This window comes from Phodopus roborovskii, unplaced genomic scaffold (genome assembly GCF_943737965.1).
Source record: "Phodopus roborovskii unplaced genomic scaffold, PHOROB, whole genome shotgun sequence".
In the NCBI taxonomy this organism is placed as follows: Eukaryota; Metazoa; Chordata; class Mammalia; order Rodentia; family Cricetidae; genus Phodopus; species Phodopus roborovskii.
In genome coordinates this window covers 15282134-15301543 of record NW_026126517.1, presented here as the reverse complement: position 1 = coordinate 15301543, position 19410 = coordinate 15282134, and the positions used below count along the sequence as shown (strand labels likewise).

At 46.6% G+C, this 19410-nt stretch overlaps 2 protein-coding genes across 3 annotated transcripts in view; one reads left to right on the top strand and one right to left on the bottom strand.

The window, feature by feature from the left end:
* Pknox2 (PBX/knotted 1 homeobox 2) overlaps positions 1 to 8095 on the top strand; it is a 260987-nt gene extending 252892 nt beyond the window's left edge. For both annotated transcript variants that reach the window (XM_051197087.1, XM_051197086.1), the window contains 3 exons: positions 3472 to 3548; positions 4336 to 4514; positions 5920 to 8095. In XM_051197087.1, the coding sequence (XP_051053044.1) occupies positions 3472 to 3548; positions 4336 to 4514; positions 5920 to 6152 (489 nt within the window). In that variant the 3' untranslated portion in view covers positions 6153 to 8095. The remainder of the gene's footprint in view (positions 1 to 3471; positions 3549 to 4335; positions 4515 to 5919) is intronic.
* An 11173-nt stretch (positions 8096 to 19268) lies between these two features.
* The window catches only part of Fez1 (fasciculation and elongation protein zeta 1), a 51451-nt gene continuing 51309 nt past the window's right edge, over positions 19269 to 19410 (bottom strand). Inside the window, exon 10 of the mRNA XM_051196905.1 lies at positions 19269 to 19359. Coding sequence (XP_051052862.1) covers positions 19269 to 19359 — 91 coding nt within the window. The remainder of the gene's footprint in view (positions 19360 to 19410) is intronic.

Here is a 19410-nt window from a genome sequence, read left to right as displayed (position 1 = left end):
TTCAGTAGGCCCCAGAGCAAGGCTGGGGAAAGGAGACGCCAAGCTCCCTATTGAGTATACAGTCCAGTCTGGTGGCAGCCTGGGCTCCCCTGATACCCACAGGCTGATGATCCCCATGTAATAGGTCCCTTTGTGACCCAGGCAACCACTTGGTGAAATCCACATGAGCTAAGGAGATGAGAGGAGCGTCCCAGGGTGGGTTTTAATGGGAGACAAAAAACAAAACTCAGTACTGGATTTGTTTCTTTTGACCAGAGTTCACTTTTCAACCTAAAAGCTGTCAGTGTCTTTTGAGCCCAAGGAAATAAGAGTTGCGGAGGTGTGAAGGGAGGAGTCAGGAAGTCAGGAAGGGCTGCAGAGGAGATTTTAGGTTATGTTGAAGAGGGAATTCCTTATAGAAACAGAGCCAAACAAAACAAATAACCACAACAAAAAACACCCACTTATGGCACATACTTCAAGTCCCTAGTCTTTAAGTGCTCAGCTGGAGACATCTGGGAGGCCTCTGTGCATGTCAGGGTAACAGACTTGTTCTATCATCCCATTGCATCATTCTGAAGTCCAGCAAATGCGTGCCTTTTCTACGTCCATGATAACTAGAAAAAGGTAAGGATGAAAGATACAGGACAAAGAGCCAAGGCCAAACAGTCACCAGATGGTGGGGCAAGACCCTATCCTCTCCTCAATGGCCCTTCACCATCAAGCAGCCTTGCCCAGTTGTAGAAATCTCCAGGCTGATAAAGGAAGAATCATGCACTTGGAGGATGCTGCAGCTTGGGCCCTTCCTTTCCGCCTCCAGGGGAGTTCCCCCAGCTGGTGATCACAGGGCTTCTGTGGCACAGTGCTTACCTCCTCCGGAGGTCTCATTTCACTCCCTCTCTTGTCCTTGGCCTCAAGCCTTTCCAGTTGTGCTAAAAGTAGCACTGACTCAATCGTGGGCTGAGCAGGAGCCAGGACTATTTTGATTCTGTCCTCGGGAATCATGTGGCCTGAGGCTTGTACAAGCTGGACTGCTCCTCTGGCACTTGGCTGTGGTGCCAGGAATGTTCTGGCCCACACACCTGTTCCCAAAGCTGGGCTAAGTGTTTCTACTTACCCACAGCCTCCACCCTGTGCCTGCTGAGGTGCTGCTCTGGGAAGGAGAGGTGGTGGGAGTAGTAAGGGTTCTAATACCCTTAGCCATAGCGGAATAATCAGTGACTATTGGGCAATGCTCATTATTTGAGCGGTTAGGTGCAAGTCTGTCCATCTGTTTTTAAGGTATCCAATCCTTGAGTGTTAGCAGCAGAGACCCCTTAGACAGGGGAGCACCATCCTTCCATGCTAGGCTGGGGCCTTCCCTCTCCAGGGCCTTAATAGGGGAAAGAGAAAGAGATGCTCATAGGACTGGCTTAGCTAAGTCATGCTGTAAGGCCCTCACCAGGAAGGTTTATTTCTCTCCTGAAGTACCTCAGCTATTCCTCAAAGCCCAGTTGAGACCCCACCTCCCTAGGAACCACCCTTCCCCTGTGACCCAAAGAGACCTTGGTACAGACTACCTTCAATAGAGTAACTCCCCCCACTTTCCATCTCAGCTGTGAACCCCTAATTTCAGGTATCTTTTATCTCTAGCATCATTTCCCTAAACAATATAGTATAATAACTATTTCCACATGATTGTCTGAGATATTATAAGTAATCCAGAGATGATATTCGGCATCCAGGAGAATATGGCCTCCAGGTATTTCCTTCCTCTAAGGTTCCAGAGTCCTCAGCTCTGTGTAGGATGTAGAGCCATGTGTAAATATTGTGCCGTATTACAGAATGAGACTGAGTCACCCACAGATACTAATGTCTTTGAAGGTCTTGAAACCAATCCTCCATGGATGACAAAGGAAGAGCCTGTTTTGTTCACAGATCTAGCAGCCATGGACGGGGAGGCTGCTTGGCTCCTTCCTGTGAACCTTGTAAAGTATGGCAGAAGTGTCATCAGGGTCCCAGAGTCCCTGCCTGCCCAGGTCTGACATCTCCCCTCCTGGCCTCCCTCTGCCCCCTCCCAATTAGCATGAAATTGGCTGTAGTAACACTGGTGTGCTTTCCTTCTTTTAGACTCTTAATATTGTATGAGTCACTGGGTCGGGTGCCCTGGTGCGGTAGTCAGGGTCAGAGGTGTGAATTAAAGCATCAAATGATCCCAATTGCTTCAGTCAGGGGACTTGGAGGCCAACTCAAGAGGCTGCTTTCCTTTGTCACTGCTAATGACAGCACTTCCAAGGCTGTGACACTCCTATTCCTCCCTCTGTGAGCTTTAAACATCTTGCCCACCTCACCCCATCCTCACAGTCCAAACTCTTTACAAGTATTTCATCATTACATAACTTAATAATGTCTTGATAAGTGCCATGCCTGAGGTCTCACAGCTAGTCACAATAGCGCTAGCTTGTGAGCCCCTTAACCCTCTTCCCTAGGTTCTCTCTTTCTTTTGTTTTTGTTTCTTTGTTAGGATTGTTTTTCCCCAAGAGTGCCCTGTAGACCAGGCTGATCCCCCTGCTTTTGCCTCTGAAGTGTTGGGATTATAAGCATGAGCTACCACACCCACTCAGACTTTTCCTTTCTTTAATGCCTCTCCCCCAGCCATCCTCCTACTGCTCTAGCCAATACATATTTCCTTCCTCTAAGTTTCCATAGCATTCGGTACCCAAACCACAGCATCTCCAAGCTTGCCTTTGTTTTCCTCCATCATTTGTGTCATTTGTGTGGGAGAGCATTGTGTGTGCACACTGTGCCTTCATGAAGGGTGTTTGAAGAGTGAGAGCAAACATATAATCAAGGCTGAACCACAGCATGTAAGCCCACAGGAGACACTTGTGTCACTCAGCCCTCCGGAGTAAGAGCTGCCCGAAGAACTGAGTAGGCACTGCCATCTGAGTGACTATGGGTAGTTTTTCAATCTGATCCACTTCATAGCTTTAATGGTTGGTTTGATGGATTGAAGTTAACTGTATGGAAGCATTTCAAAGAGTTAAAAGGTCCCATGTCAATAGTGTACAGTTACATTTTACCCTGTCTTTCCAAATGCCTGGTGTAAATCTGGATGCACACAGTAGATATAACAATCAACTTAGATCGCATTCATTCATCCCTTTCTCCCACATACGACCTTCTGGAGGCTTTGGAAGCCATTGTTGATCCTAGCTCTGAGAAAGCCCGCCTTCATGAGTGTTCAGTGAACAGCAGAAGAAAGTACCTTGCAATCAGTACTGAACTTACTCCAGAAACTATGCTGGTCCCTATTATGGCAGTGAGCTGGGAAGCCTAAGGCACTTGGGAGCCTCTGTGTCCGCTCCAGGCCCATTGTCCTCAAGAACAAACATTGCCCTTTCCCCAGTTTTGGCTCCGAAGTCCTGGGGATGTGTCTATGTCTTGATGAACTCCAGGACGATCTGGCCCTCACATGCCTGCAGCTCCTCATCAGCCTTTCTTTCGTTTTAGCACCCCTACCCCACAGAAGATGAGAAGAGGCAGATTGCGGCCCAAACAAACCTCACCCTCCTGCAAGTAAACAACTGGTGAGTTGGTGCTCTGATCCAGGGGCACGTGCTTGGCAAGGCAATGTGGAGCAGGGAGAGCAGACAGAAGGCCCACACCTACCTCAGCCTCAGCTCCACTGCCAAACCAGTCCTCTTCCTATGTGGGCTAGATACAGAGAACCTGAGTCAGCCTGTCCTGGCTTCAATTGCAGCTTCTCAGCGCCCTCTTCTGGGAAATTGAGTCAAACACATCCCTTCTTGACAGAACTACCAGAGAACCTGGGCTCACTAGCCCAATGGAGACAAACCTAAGGGTTTTGCATCAGGTACCAAAGTTGCAACCAACTGTGGATATCTGGTCTACCCAACTCCATGTGCACTGAAATCAAAGCATTTTACAAAATAAGGTGGGAATGAGGAAGGAAAGATACCTTCCTGAGCCCACAGGGATGTCAGTATCCTTGTCTGCTTCTGGCCAGGAAGTATAGATGGTACTAGACCTTAAAGCTGGGCCCCTGTAATAAGTGCAAATCAGAGGTTGGTGACTGTGACCACAGCTTTTCCCTTCTCTGTTCAAATCTGGTGAATCTCAAGTAGGAATTTCTGACATCTCCTCATGCATTCTTCCCATGCTGCCTATGATCACAGAGCCCCGGGTAATTCACAAATTTCTCAGCCACAGAGGGCCTTTACCTCTAGACTGATACTGGTACACCTGTTGACTAACACGCTGGGGCAGCTCAGCCTTCACATCTTCCCCACCCCCAACACCACCCATGTGACCCAGATGGTCACTAACCAGATCTTCTCCATCATCCATGGGCAGGTTCATCAATGCTCGGAGGCGTATCCTGCAGCCCATGCTTGATGCCAGCAACCCAGATCCTGCTCCCAAAGCCAAGAAAATCAAGTCTCAGCACCGGCCCACCCAAAGATTCTGGCCTAATTCCATTGCTGCTGGGGTCCTGCAACAGCAGGGTAGCACCCCAGGGACAAACCCTGATGGTAAGATCAGGACTGAGGATGCCTTATGTTGGGGCTGGAGGGGCTCCTGGAAAGCAAAGATTCAAGGGATGAATGTCTCCTTACCCAGCCAACATCCCTGTCATTACTTCTTCACAGTGCTTGCCCCTTCTTTTTATAAATCTGACTATAAGAAGGGATGATTTGTGCTCATTTTTGTTGTTTGTGTTTTGTTTTGTTTTATTTGAAACAGAATCTCATGAAGTCTGACCTCAAACACACTATATAGCCAAGGTTATCTTTGTATTTCTCATCCTCCTGCCTCTGCCTTCTTAGTGCTAAGATTACAAATATGAGAGAAAAAAGCCAAAAAAACAAAAAAAACATACAAACAAACAAACAAAAAACCCTCCAGCATAAATTTTAACAAACTTAAAGCAAGCTCACAAAGGAGTGGGAGGTGATGATCCTTGGAGTCAGTGGCTGCTCAGCAGAGCCCCCTCCTCACCCCCCTTACTCTTGGGCTGCTCTGTATAGTCAGTGTCTGCTTAGCTCTCCAAGGCCAAGGCATCTATAAATACCAAGGCAGGCATCTGGCTTGTGAACAGAGGCCAAGGGAAGCTTTGTTCTTCAAGATTCTCCATCACACCCTTCATACATGCTCCTCAGATTGCTGGTTTCCTGGTGAACAATGAATAATTTAATCAGCTAGACGTTGCTGAGGTTGGCATGTGAAGACCACTGTGTAGGCAGTAGGGCAGAGACACCCATGTGCATGCATGCATATCTTCATGTATATGACTGTACACTGGTTCCTATGTGGTGGGTCACCTTCTGTTGAGGTAGAATAGGAATAAATAGAGGTGGTGTGGATTTCAGAAAATCCCGGCCATCAGTGTCTTGAACCCATGACTTAGTTTCTTCCTCTTCAGAGTGGGGATCAGGGCTCCTGCTTTACAGAGTAGTTAGAAAGTAAAATGAGGGGCTGGAGAGATGGTTCAGAGGTTAAGAGCACTGGCTGCTCTGTTCTTCCAAAGGTTCTGATTCAATTCCCAGCAACCACAACCATCTATAATGAGAGCTGGTACCTTCTTCTGGTGTGCAGGCATGCATGCAGGCAGAACACTGTATACATAATAAATAAAAAAATCTAAAGAAAAAAGAAAGTAAAATAAATAAAAATAAAATGATTCCTATACTTACATAGAGAATACTGAGTATGTATTAGCCTGGAGTGTTATTACCTGTGGTAGTGCAGGAGAAGCCGAAGAACGGAGGGATGGAAATCTCCATGCCAGTGAACTGTCTCAATCCATGTTTTGTACTCTTACAAACAAGGGGCCCACCATCCCATGAGCCGACCCATCCACCCAGCCCATCACTAAGGTTGCTAGACCTGACCAACAATAGCCCTTGTGTGTCCTAACCTTTGTCCTCTCCCATGTAGGTTCCATCAACTTGGACAACCTGCAGTCCCTGTCCTCAGATAATGCCACCATGGCCATGCAGCAGGCCATGATGGCTGCACATGATGACTCGTTGGATGGAACAGAAGAAGAGGATGAAGATGATATGGAAGAGGAAGAGGAGGAGGAGGAGGAGCTAGAGGAGGAAGCAGATGAGCTGCAGACAACGAATGTCAGCGACCTGGGCTTGGAACACAGTGACTCCCTGGAGTAGTCAGGCAGCCCAGATGGCACTGGTCACTGAGCAGGAAAGGAGTGTCATTGGGAGGGTTCAGGGTGGGGGGGAGGGGATATGGCCAGGCAGCACCAAGAAAGTTGGGCCCTAGCTTCCCCGAATCATAGCTCGAAGACGCGCAGAGGTGACACCCTGTTCCTTTCCAACCACCAAGTTTCAGTGAAAACCTGGTTCTGGACCCTCAGACTGAAGAGCACTCCATTGCTGGGGCTAGTCAAACAGCCTGTGAAGCAAGGCAGAGTGAGATCTGAACTCACCAAATACCTGAAGACAGACGATACCCATGGCTCCACACGGAAAAGGATTTGGGTTGTTTAGACGCCCTGCCCTGTGAGGTGAACAGGTGATGTTTGCAGAGTGGACCTTTGCCCGGGGCAGACTTGGGAGGGTAGGACGAGACAGAGGGATCTAACAACCCCCAGCAAGAATCTGAGCTCCCTTGAAAGACACTCAAGGACAGGAGGGAACCCCAATGCATAATTGAGGCCAGAGGAGGAGGGCCTGAGGCAACACCATACCCTGCAGATCCAAGTGGGACATGGACTGCACAGGGATCCAGCTTATCCCAGCAGGACCCTGTCTCTTAATGTAGCAGCCATGGATGTAGGAGAGGGGGAAGGAAGCCAAAAGAGACTCCTTCCTCCTCTCCTGGAAATATATTGTCGGTGGATCCAACCTGAAGAGGTTAAGAGCAGCTCTTCATTTGGGGCACCTCTAGGACCAAGCAGACGGCAGAACCTGGATCAGGAGCCATATTAAGATGACTATGGGGACCACATCTGTCCCTAGGTGGTCACATCACAGCTCCTGTAACAAGAGGACCATGGTGTCTTACCCTAGATGCTCCTATCCTCAGATGGAGTTCTTCAGATACCCCAGCCCCTCTGTCAACCTTTAGGGGGGCAGGGGTTCTTCCCACTCCACAGGTCCCCATGGTATCCTTCTGCTCCCAGGCTGGTACCACCAGCCTTTGGCCTCCTTCTTCATTCTTCCTCCAGAGAAGGCAGAAGATACACCGGAAAGAAGCATTATCCCAATGGGAAGCCAGGGTCTGAAGAGGATGATACTGCTCTTGCCTTCAGTACCCAGCATGGCAGGGGAATGATGGGCCAGCCGATTGGCACACATCACCATTGGGCTTGGCACTGAAGGAACTGGGGGCTCCTGGGAGGAGGCTTCCTACCATTTGCCCTCACACACTCTCCAAGACCAACTTGGAGGACCCATGATTGGCACCCTCTCTTGTCCCCTCCTGTTCTGTGGCTGTGAATGGCAGGACTGATCCCGTGTGTGTTTTCCATTGGGTTTAATGTGATGGATGTGCAGTTTCATTTGTAAATGTGCATTAGCCATCTCCTTCAGTGGTAGGATGGGAGTGGCTATCTGGCTAAACCAGAAGGGACCCTTAGAACCTTCTGGGTCTTCTACCTGGTTGGGTGGAACAAAAGGATAGTCACTTTTCTGAGGTCTCCCGGAAATGAATGTATTTCTCCCCCAAAAGAGCTGATATTTAATGTTTTACTAGGGATTTTTGAGAAACAAATAACCTTATTTATAATCTGGGTGATCCAATCATTTTTTTACTCCCTTTTGATGCCATACCTAGAGGAAAGGCAAGCTTTTTTGACGTGAGACTTTTGCAACACGCAGTGGATAAAACATATTTCCTCTTCTGGTTCATTTTCCTTGTTAAAATGCATACATCCACACATAACTTCCTCCATTCAGCACCGTGACGAGCACCCTACTTAGCACGGACATGTGTGCATATGCGCATGCATACATGGATACACGTGCATACATCTCTTCCTCCCAGCCCCTTCCACCCGCCTAATGTTATGCAACCTCCTTCCAATGTATCCACCAAACCAGTACTGAATGTGGCCGCAAAGTTTTCAGTAAACCTTATCACCTACCAAAATGCTGGTGCACAATTCTCTCTTCCTGTGACCACCTTAAAGGTCCCTCATGCCTTCAGTGGGATCCTGGACAAGAATCTGGAGGCCAGGATTCCACCCCCATTGAACTGACTTCCCTCAGAGAGGGACAAAGTAGAGGGCCTTTGGGGTGACCTCTGTTAGCCTGTCTGGAGAGGAAGACTCTCTGGAGAGGACAGAGGAAACTCTGCACTGCCCTCTCCTGACAGTTCTCTGCACTGCAGTGGAGACCTGAACTCAGCAGCCCTCCTTCCTTGTAGACCTTTGGATTTCCCACTGTTGCCCCAGACTTTATCACTAAAGTTGGTACAGCCATGGCCCACGAGTCACTCTCATATGTTAAGAGGTGGAAAGTTCTAGAATATGGAAAGAGATGCAGCCTGAGCTGCAGCTTTAACCCTGGTACTATGTCCAGGGCAAAGTATGCCCCAGAATCTCAGGGTTTATCTCTGCATTCCCTGCAGCCAAGCCAAGGATGCAGAAGGGTCAGAAAAGTCAAAAGATTAGCAAGAAGATGACAAACCCATTACCACCTCACCTCCCAAAATTAGAAAGCTGGAGAGCCAGTCCCGGTATATCACATAAACTGTCCTAACCCTCCGGAGATGGAGGCAAAGGGATCAGAAATTCAAGGCTGTCCTTGGCTACAGAATCAGTTAAGAGGACAGCCTGGAATATGTGACACTTGTTTCAAAAAAAATAAAACGTAAGTACAAAGAGATAACTGGGGAAGACTTCATTATCATTTCAAGCAGAGGTTTCCCAGGAAGGCAGGCACACACACACACACTCAAAGGGACTGAAGAGAAGGCTCAGCAGTTAAGAATGCTTGATGCTCTTGCAGAAAGGACCCACATTCAGTTCCCAGAAACCACTTCAGACACTTCACAACTGCCTATGACTCCAGTCAGGATACCTTTCTCTGACCTCTGCAGGTACTAGGCAGTCACGCTGAACACATAACCTGCTTGGGGCCACTCGCACATACAAATAAGAAATCTTAAAAAAAATACACACATATACATCCATACATATATACATACATATATACGTACACACATACACACATATATACATATATGTATATATTGACAAGAAAAAAATTCCATGAAAAAAATAGCCACTCTTTTTTTTTTTTTTTTCAAAGCTGGTCTCGAACTCACAGAGATCCTCCTGCCTCTGCTTCCTGAGTGCTGGGACTAAAGGCATGCACCACCACTGCCCGGCAAGCCAGATACTCTTAGCTAAAATAAATACTAACCAAATTAACCCAAAGTTCTTAGCTAAATATAACATACATTGTGTGCAATGTGCATTATAATCAAGGTTCCAAAAAGTCCGTAGATTCACTTATCTTTTCAAGTCGTATGAATTAAGGACTCTGGAAAACATATAGCAGAAACTATGTCCCAAAGAAATTAGACTAAAATGGTTTTCCTCCCCAAGGTTTTCCATCCTAGGTTGCCATCTTTTCAACCATGCTGCCAACTAAAAGTGGGTTTGTGGTGTGGATGGTTGTGTTCTCAGGAAGCAGTAAGTGCCATGTCTGAGTGACCCAGATGCTACCCAACCCAGAGACGCCCCCTGTGGTAATACTGGAGGTGAGGGTGGATTTCCTTAGCCTAAAATGAAGCTCTGATATTAGAACCCAAGAAACTGGTAAGTCTAACTTCTGTCTCCAACTGCCAGTCCATCTGAAAGGTCCTTTCAGTCTTGCAAATACTGCTGAAGATTTAAAATAAATCCCTCTACTGATTTGCATAGGCCAGATGATGGCAATGACTAGCAGCCATCTTAACCCCAATGAGCTCACTGTTGAGTCAGGCAGGGCACAGTTGTTAAGCTGCCACCGTCTTGGGCTCTGTTCTACACGCCAAGGATACAGCCATGGTCATGAAGCCCTTCCAGGGAGTTCACATTCTGAAAGACTGCATTAGAGCCGCAATCTGATCATTCTGGGACGTTGATCTCTCACTTTATTGCTCAGAGTTGCCAACAAGAGCTGCTCAGGTCAAGCGTGATGTTGAGATAACACCCTGCTTACAGACATGTTTTGCTCAGAGCAGCTGGTTTTAAGACTTTTACACCAACATTGAGAAGTTGGGAGACTGTACATTTAAACAGATGAGATTCCTGGTCTGTCCTGAAAGTCAGACAGTCGGGCAATTTGGGATCTACATTCCTGAATAACACCACCCCGAGATTCACTCTCAAGTTATAACATCCCCCACTCCTGGGATATCCCAGCACTGAGGCGGAGGTCAGCTGTGGTTATGCTGGGACTATCCTTATGTAGTTAGTTATGTATTCCCCTTTTCTAATGTCTAATTGGGTTAGAATGTTTTGTTTTGGGTGTTTGGTTTGGTTTGATTTGGGGGTATTGGGGATTGAACCAGGGCCTTGAAAATGCTAGGTAAATGTCCTACCACTGAGCTACACCCCAATTCTTTGTATATGTGTGTGTGTACACACGTGTGTGTTTAATTTTTTTTCCTTAGTTTCATTAAGGTGCCCAGGCTGGCTTTGACCTTGCTTTTTAGCACAGATAGGCCTTGAATTTGTGATCCTTTTGCCTCATCCTTCCAAATAACTGGAATCATAAGCCTATACCACCAGGCCCAGTATGATCTGTTTTATTGAGGGGAGAAGTGTCTGTGTAGCACAGGCTGGCCAGGAACTAGTTATGTATATCAGGCTAGCCCCAAACTCACTGTGTAATGCAGGCAACCTTGACCTCTTCATCCTCTTATTTTAGACTCTAATGTTGGAATTATAGCTGTGTATCACTGTGCAGAGTTTATAGTAGATGTTTATAAAAAGAAATAGTTCTCTAAACCCACTTCTCCATCAAGAATGGGAAAGCAAGATCATCCAACAGGAGTCTGCCTTGGAGACAAAATACTGGAAAAAATATATTTGTGGACATGCAGATAATCCTGCCATTTTTTGCACTTTGTACCTATTTCACAGCCAGATACCTTCATTTATGTGTCCCATATGTCTGTCTGGCCTTGAGAGGTAATCATGAGCTTTGAAGGAACAAAAACAAACTACCATGACCAGTGTTTCCTCAAGAACATTGTTCATAGAAAACAGACTTCGGGGCCTTTTGGCTCATGGGTAAAGGACTTTGCTACCAACCCTGACCACCTGAGCTCGATTCTTGGGGCTCACATGGTAGAAAATGAGAACTGAGACTTTCAAGTCATCCTCTGACCTCCACACACAAGCTATGGCAAATGTACCTCCCAAACAAATAAATAAAATACACTCTTAAAAAAAAAAAAAAAAGGTTTCAGAGCTAGGCAGATGCACCTGTAATCTAATCATGTAGGAGATAAATACAGGAGGATGGAAGAGTGTGAGACCAGTTTGGGCTACATAAAGAGACCCCACCTGAGAAGGATAAGAGAGAAGATGGAAGGGAGGGGGAGGGGAGCCTCCAATTCCTCTTTCGAGTTCCTTCCTACATAGCTCCCTTCTTTCTTTTTTCCACAGACTCCAACTTCAAAGCCATTTACCCATCTCAAAGCTTGGGTAGTTGCCTACTACGTGCAGCATCAACCTGAGGTCAAAGGAGAATTCAGCTTTGATGGGCATCACAGGCCAGGGCATAAGAACCACGGGTAGCAGATAGTGCTGATTGTATGGTGGTGTGTGCTTCTTGACAGCTTATTTCTAGCCCACAAACAAGGCATGTCATATTACACCACTCCCAAGTATGCCCTCTGTTTTTATATTTCTCAACCTCTCTCTGGGCCAACTTCATTTAGCCCCTGTGCAAATTAAATGTGTCTCATTAAGTTGAACCCATTTAGGACAATGCCCTTCAGGTGTGTGCATATTCGTACATCTTTCATTTTAAGTGTTTGATTTATTTTCATCTCATTAAACTCTTTAAAATTATGTGCATCTCATTACACTCAGCACACTGAGATGACTTATTTCAGGTGTACACATTACACCCAGTATTACCAGGCAAGAACATGATTTTTTATTTTTTGTTTCATTACAAGCCTTACAATTTATGTACATCTCATTACAATCAGCTATTTAAGACAATCCCTTCAGTTGTATGGATCTCATTATACCTTTTCATTTACTGATTTTTTTTTTCAGGTTATTTATTCAGAGAACTCGTTTCAGGTGTGTACATACCTCATCTTCACCTGTTTCACATCACTGCATTGTAAATGTTTATTTTATCAAACTTCTCAAAGGCCAGATATTCCATCTTGTGGACCTCTTGTGGTGGCATAGACAGGAAGACTGCTGGGCTTCTCTGGGTTTAATCAAGACTCTGCCAACAATTCCCTTATTACATGGAGACCATCAGCATCAACTGTCCTCGTGTGCACACTGAGGAAGCAGATGGTGTCTACATTCTCCTTCAGTTGATATCCATGATACAATACTATACTTTACTATACTATACTATACTATACTATACTATACTATAGTGCCATTAATGACGGCTCAACAGTTCTTACCTGCTCTTGGAGAAGCTGCCCAGATACCTATCCCAGCTAGGGAATTAGATAAGTCCCACAACCCAGCTCCCAATACCCAGAGGAACACATGCTTCCTGCTCATCCATTCACTCATCCATTGTCTAATTACTGGGAATGGAACCTGGGCTCCGGCTCTAGGCAGGTGCTCTACCACTGAGCTTCACCCCGAACCCATGCTCTCCTTTAGACTGGATGGAGTGTGTATCCACACAGTGACTCCTGTTAGAAGGAGGTGAAATAGCTTTGCCCTCTTAAGATGGAATCTCTGCAGCTCCCTTCAGACCTAGCAGCTTTTGTTATCTCTCCTCCAATCCTATCTAGGGATTTTTCAGCTGGAGTGCACCTTAGAATTGCTGAGCAGGAGTTTTGGAGTTGCAAATCAAAATATTTCACAGTCTGTACCAATAGATGCATTTTTTTTTTCTTTTTTGTTTTTTTCCAGACAGGGTTTCTCTACAGCTTTGGAGGCTGTCTTGGAACTCACTCAGTAGACCAAGCTGTCCTCGAACTCACAAAGATCTACCTGTCTCTGCCTCCCAAGTGCTGGGATTAAAGGCATGCACCACCACCAGCCAGCCAGTAGGTGCGTTTTCAACAACACCTCAGAGATTCTCAACTTCTGAACTTAATTCACAAAAGCATCTTCAGGGCAGTCACTTGGAGCTGAAAATGCTGAATGTCCTCAACATTGTCCCTCCAAGCTTGCGTTTTCAACTCAACAAGAGTCTAAGTTCAGAATGAATAAACAAAATCTCAGACAGGAAGCCCCCTCACCTGTGGCATAGAGGAATCCCGGGTCTGCACACTAAGTATTGTCTCTCCTCCCCCTCACACTGCCCATTGCCTTCCAGGGCCAAAAAAGGCCAAATCACTACACACAGCTAGCCCATGGCTCTGATCCATCCCAGATGTGAGAGCTGAGGCTCAAGGAGTAAGCCGGCAGAAGCAGACATGCTGCCTAGCTCTAGGGCTCACATCTACAAGGGAGCTTCCCTGCAGGGAGTCTGTGGTGCTTCCTGGTGTCCTGAATTCATCCTCAGGTTCCAGCTGTCCCACCCAGCGCCAACACTGGGTCCTAACTGAGGCAGCATCCCTGAGTGACTCTGGGCTGCTTTGTGTGTTTCCTCTTCTGGCACTCCACCTGTCGCCTTCCAGTGAAAATAGAACCTATTCTCTAAACTCAAAATAGCTCTGACTTGACACCCTCCTCTTCCACCAATTCTTGGAGTGAACCTGCTGAAGAATCAGTATGCATCCGCCTCCTGCCTGCTGTCTTGAATCTCTTCTTCCCCAACCACAGGGGCCCAGGAGTTCCACAGTCAGCCGCCCCCCCCCCCAGCTCCCTGGCTGCTCTCACCAAGCAGGATTTAATATGCATAGAGTTGGGCATCAGTTGATCAAATCTGTAATCCCAGCACTTGGAAGGCCAAGGCAGGAGGATCACTATGGGACTGAGGCTAAACCAGGAGATGATGACACGCCTTTAATCCCAGCACTCAAGAGGCAGAGGCAGGTGAATCTCTGAGTTTGTGGCCAGCCTGGTCTACAGAGCAAGTTCCAGGACAGTCAAGGGGAAATAAAGAAAGAAGAGGGGTAGGAGACAGAGAGAGAGAGAGAGAGAGAGAGAGAGAGAGAGAGAGAGAGAGAGAGAGAGAGAGAGAGATTGAGACTAGCCTGAGTTACACAGTGAGACACTGTACAAAAACACAAAACAAACAATAGTTACAAGGCCAGTGTCCCTGTAAAGCTGATTTAGGAGAATAGGCTTCTTTTGTTTTTGTTTTCAGAACTTCTGTGTCTCTTGGGTTAAAAAATAATGTTCTCCCTCCCTGGCCATTTTTGCGGCTGCTCTTGGTTGGGGGCTGTCTGGCACCTAAGGCAGGAAGATGATGGCCACAAAGAAGATCAACTCTAGGCTCCAGCTTGTTATGAAAAGTGGGAAGTACATGCTGGGATACAAACAGACTCTCAAGATGAACAGATAGGGCAAAGTGAAGTTGGTTATTCTGGACAACAACTGCCCGACATTGAGGAAATCTGAAATAGAATACTATGCCATGTTGGCTAAAACCCGTGTCCATCACTACAGTGGCAATAACATTGAATTGGGCACAGCATGTGGAAAATACTACAGAGTATGCACACTGGCTATCATTGACCCAGGTGACTCTGACATTATTAGAAGCATGCCAGAACAGACTGCTGAGAAGTAGTGAACCAGAAAAGCCTTCCTTTAATAAAACCACCAGAGCTCTTATAATAATAATAATAATAATAATAATGACCACCTCTAAAGCTGGAGAGGCCACAGGATCCAGCCCTTTCACCATGTTTTGGAGCACTTGAGCATACATCCTAGACACAACTGAAAATTTTACTAAAAATATTACTCTCAGTAGTCTCATTTTTAAAATATAGAAATTAAGGCTAAAAGAAATTAGGTAAATTATATGTGTGTGTATTTTTTAAATTTGGGGGACAGATATGGCTCATGGCTGTAATCCCAGCATTTATGAGGCAGAGGCAGGAGGATCAGTAATTCAAGGCCAGCCTTGGCTACAAAGAAAGTCTAAGGTTACCCTGACTATATGAGAACATGTCTCAAAAACCTAACAACAACAAAAATCTAATTAAAAATCAGGTTTTAGCTAAGCATGGTATTATACACCTTTAATTACAGCACTAGGGGGGCAGAGGCAGGGAGCCTCTGTGAATTCAAGATCAGCCTAGTCTACACCACAAATTCCAGGCCAGCCACAGCTACATAGAAATTAGTTTTTAGGTCGGGAGTGCGGCTCAGTGGAGGAGCAAATGTTTCCAATGAGTGAGACCCTGGGCTCAGTGTCAACACTGAAAATAAAATTATTTGACCCTATGTAGTGCAGCTAAGATTGAGTGCAAGGTCAAACCCACAGTCCTTTCATGAGATATTCATCCTCCCAAGGTCAAACCTTGGCCTGACCAGAACCAGCCTACAGGCCAAAGGAGGAGACTTTTCATCCCTGAAGTCCTAGGAAGTGTTTGCCTCCCCAACATGCCCTCACCTGTCCCCCACAAAGGGATAGCACTCAGTCTGGCTCCCCACAGCAGTCTCCCTTAGGGAAGGGGTAAGACAGAACCTATGTCCTCTGAATTCAGGAAACTGCTTTCCACAGATCTCTGCCGAGTGGCAGGAGTGGACTGGAGGGGGAGTGGGCCAGAGCCCCTTGCCGATGGTTGCACAGATGATCCGTGTGTGTTGAGCCTTCTTCCCTGACCTGTGTAGAAAGGTGACTCCTCTCCCTCCTTCCAGAAGATCAAGGTCTGGTTCTTAGGTTTTTAGGATTGACTCCTGGGCACAAGGACACAACAGGATAGAAGATGGAGGAAACACAAAGCTCTGGGCACTTTTGGACAAGCTGGCACAGAAAAGGCGCCCACACAGAAAGGGGAGTCAACCGAGAGCAGAGGACTGACCCAGGGCTCTGGAGAGTCAGACCCAGCAATACTGGTGGTGGAGGATAATAAAATAGTTCTGTTCAAGGGAAAGGGAGGACAAAGAAGGAAGTGGAAATACGCTGAACACCTGGCTCCTCACTTCTTACAATCTATGATTCGTTTTCTTGTTCTGGGATATGTGGGGACAGGGAGGGCAGGGACGGTGGGGGAGGAGGGAAGAGAGAGAGCAGAGGGAGAGGCAAAGACAGAGAGGATGAGAGAGAGAGAGAGAGAGAGAGAGAGAGAGAGAGAGAGAGAGAGAGAGAGAGAGGTGCTTGTGTCCCTGGGGTTTTTTCAGACAAAGCTATTATCGAAATGCCAACCAGTTCCTGCCTTGCTAATTTGCATATTCCATGCTGAGCTCTGGGAAGCAGGATGAATATGCATGAGAACTTGGGTACCAGTGTAGAGCTTCTGGGCTTCGGGGCTAAGGTGGCTCATTGTTCTTTAGCAGCAAGGCCTTAGAAAGCTGAAGCACCTTCTGGGTCAGCAGAATGGCCTGTGTTTCCCTCCCAACGAAGAAGAAGAGCAAACCCCAGGCCCAGACAGAAATCTAAACGATGACGATCCTCTCAGCCTCACAAAGAAATACATAATCAGGCACCATCAAGAATGGGAGTGTTTCTTCTCTAAAAGTAGCGTATAATTACTCCCCTCTCATGCATGCTAATCATGGAGGCTGGCTCAGGGATAAGAGTCACCTGCCTGGGCTTCCAGGAAATGAGGTTCCTCCCTTTACTTTTTGCTGTCTCAACAGGAAAAAATGGGTGCTCACTCTGGAATGCCCCAGCTTTCAGCCTCCTATATGGTTCCTATAATGCCTTGGGTAACCAGGCTATAGTGGGAGAATCTAGGGTATGGTGGGTGTTCAACCATGCCCATGGGACAGGTTCAGTCAAGTACTTGAAGATTTAAGTTATAATACATTTTTTTGTTTGGTTGGGTTTTTTGTTTTGTTTTTTTTTTTTTTTTTTTTTTTTTTTTTTGATTTTTCAAGGCAGAGTTTCTCTGTGTAGCTTTCGCTGTCCTGGAACTAACTCTGTAGATCAGGCTGGTCGGGAACTCACAGAGATTCACCTGCCTCTGCCTCCCGAGCACTGGGATTAAAGTCATGTGCCGCCACCACGCCCAGCTCAAGTTATAATACATCCTAAGGCCATGGGGTTGGTGCTGGGGTATAGATCAGTTGGAAGGGCATCATGCCTATCTTGGGAAGGCTGTGATCTATGCTCACTCTTTGACAGTCAGCTCTTTATGACTACCAACTGAAGATGGTTCTTCTACTCCAAACATTGAAGTATAAGTGGAAAGGCCTTATTTTATAATTTCACAGAAAAATTCCAATTCATCCTATAAAACTTGGGGCCATAAAATGCTTGCCATGTTGTTTTTTTTGTTTTTTGTTTTTTGTTTTTTGTTTTTTTTTTCTTCCTGAAGGATCACGGCTGTCTCCCATCCTTAGACAGAGAGATTGGAGAAATGCTCATCCCCACCCCACTCCCAACATGTGCTCCCACTCCACATAATTAAAGGCTGGCCTCCAGCCCATGATGAGTTTTCTTCCCAGGACTTGATCAGTCTAGGCTCAGAAAAATCTTTTAATAGAAACTCACTTGAATTCAGGGACCTCCCAGCCACACACCCCCTAGTCTACCCCAGAGGCTCCTATAGACGGGACTTTCCACTACTGATTTAAGTGTGGGTTTTGTGATAAGTGTGACAGATCCTGAAATGCAGCTCTCCATCTGGGCTTCCCCTCCACCCCTCCTTGCTCTGGTACCCAGAACGAAGAGTGGAGAGGAAGCCTGAGGAGAGCACTGGTTTCACCTGCTAACACAGGGTTCTGGCTCCATTCAGAGCGCTAGCAATGCTTTGCCAAAACTTGATGTAAATGCTAGCTACAGGGAGGGTTTGGATAGACAGGGATTTTTGTCTCTTTTCTAGGTGTGGTCAGTACTGTTGGACACCAAGCTTTGGCTCACAGGGATAGAGGGAAGGAAGGGCAGGCAAGTGGTACAAAATCTTGAGGTATGGTTTTCACGTGCTCCCTCAACTCCTGCTGCAGAGAAGTTGACAAAATCAAGGCACCCTTCTCCCCCTTTCTGATAACCTTCTCCTAGAATGGGAGAGTCCCAGACACTTGAGGGTTATTTTTAACTAACACTGGCTTTGATTAGCTTGTCACTGGCTGCTATAGACACCTGCTGGCAGGATAAATTGGGGGAAAGTGACTGACCCAGATCTGATGTACCAAAAGCAGGAACTCTTCTCTCTCTCTCTCTCTCTCTCTCTCTCTGTGGGTGTGTGTGTGTGTGTGTGTGTGTGTGCGCGCGCGCGCGCGTGTTCATTATTTCCCTTTTGCTGAAACTGATGAAAAACCCTACAACCGGCAAAGCAAAATGTTAAGCTTCCAAATGGTCTCAGGATCTCATGCCACCAGTGACATTTGGCATCTGTAACCTTAGGGCTGTTTCTGTTGTTGCTGTTGTTGGGTTTTTTTTTTTTTTTTTTGGTCAAAGGCATAATATCCGTGTCACTGTATAGATTCTGATTTGTATGTGTGCTTTGTAGTCTCTCCCACCTTGTCTGGCAGCCTGGGTGTTCTCTCTGTGTGTTCTCTGTACAGCTTGGTGCTATGAACACACACAAGACAGAGCAACAGGTTCTCTGACAGCTTCCTGGTAAAGTAAGTACCTCCTCCTTTGCTTCCCATCCACCCTCAAAATTTGCCTCTTATCTGCTTCAAGAAAACCAGAAGCCTGGAAAATGAGTGGCAGAGAACCCACTCTTCCTTCTATTGTCACCCGTCGGGCTTCCTATGGAGTGGTTCCTGTGGTTAAGCAAGCACACGTCCCTAAGCATCAGTGAACATCTACTTGGATGAGCTCTAAGCGTCGGTCCCTCTCTCCTACCTCCTAAGTAGCCTGTGAATATGTGCCTGCTTTGGTTCTAGGTTAGTGGGATGTGAGACAATGTATAGAAAGTGATAGGGCTGGTAGTAGGCATGCAGTGACCGCCCTGTAAAACTTTTTTGTTTAGGAAGCATGGGAACTGGCAGTATTAGTGTCACTCAAGCTAGAAGATAAAAAGACAACGGAATTCAGGCTCTGCTCTGCTAGGACAGAGTCAGCATCCGGGCGGGATATGAGGGCAGCATTCGCCTGCTCTTGTCAAGGCGGCATGAAGGAGTTGGTACTGGTGTTCCTCAAGGATGCAGCAAGAAGGAGCAAAGTCACAGGATGCTGTTGTTCCCGTAGGTCCCTGAGGGCAAAGAGGGAGTGCTGACAAATCTCAGAGTAGGAAAAAAAGTGC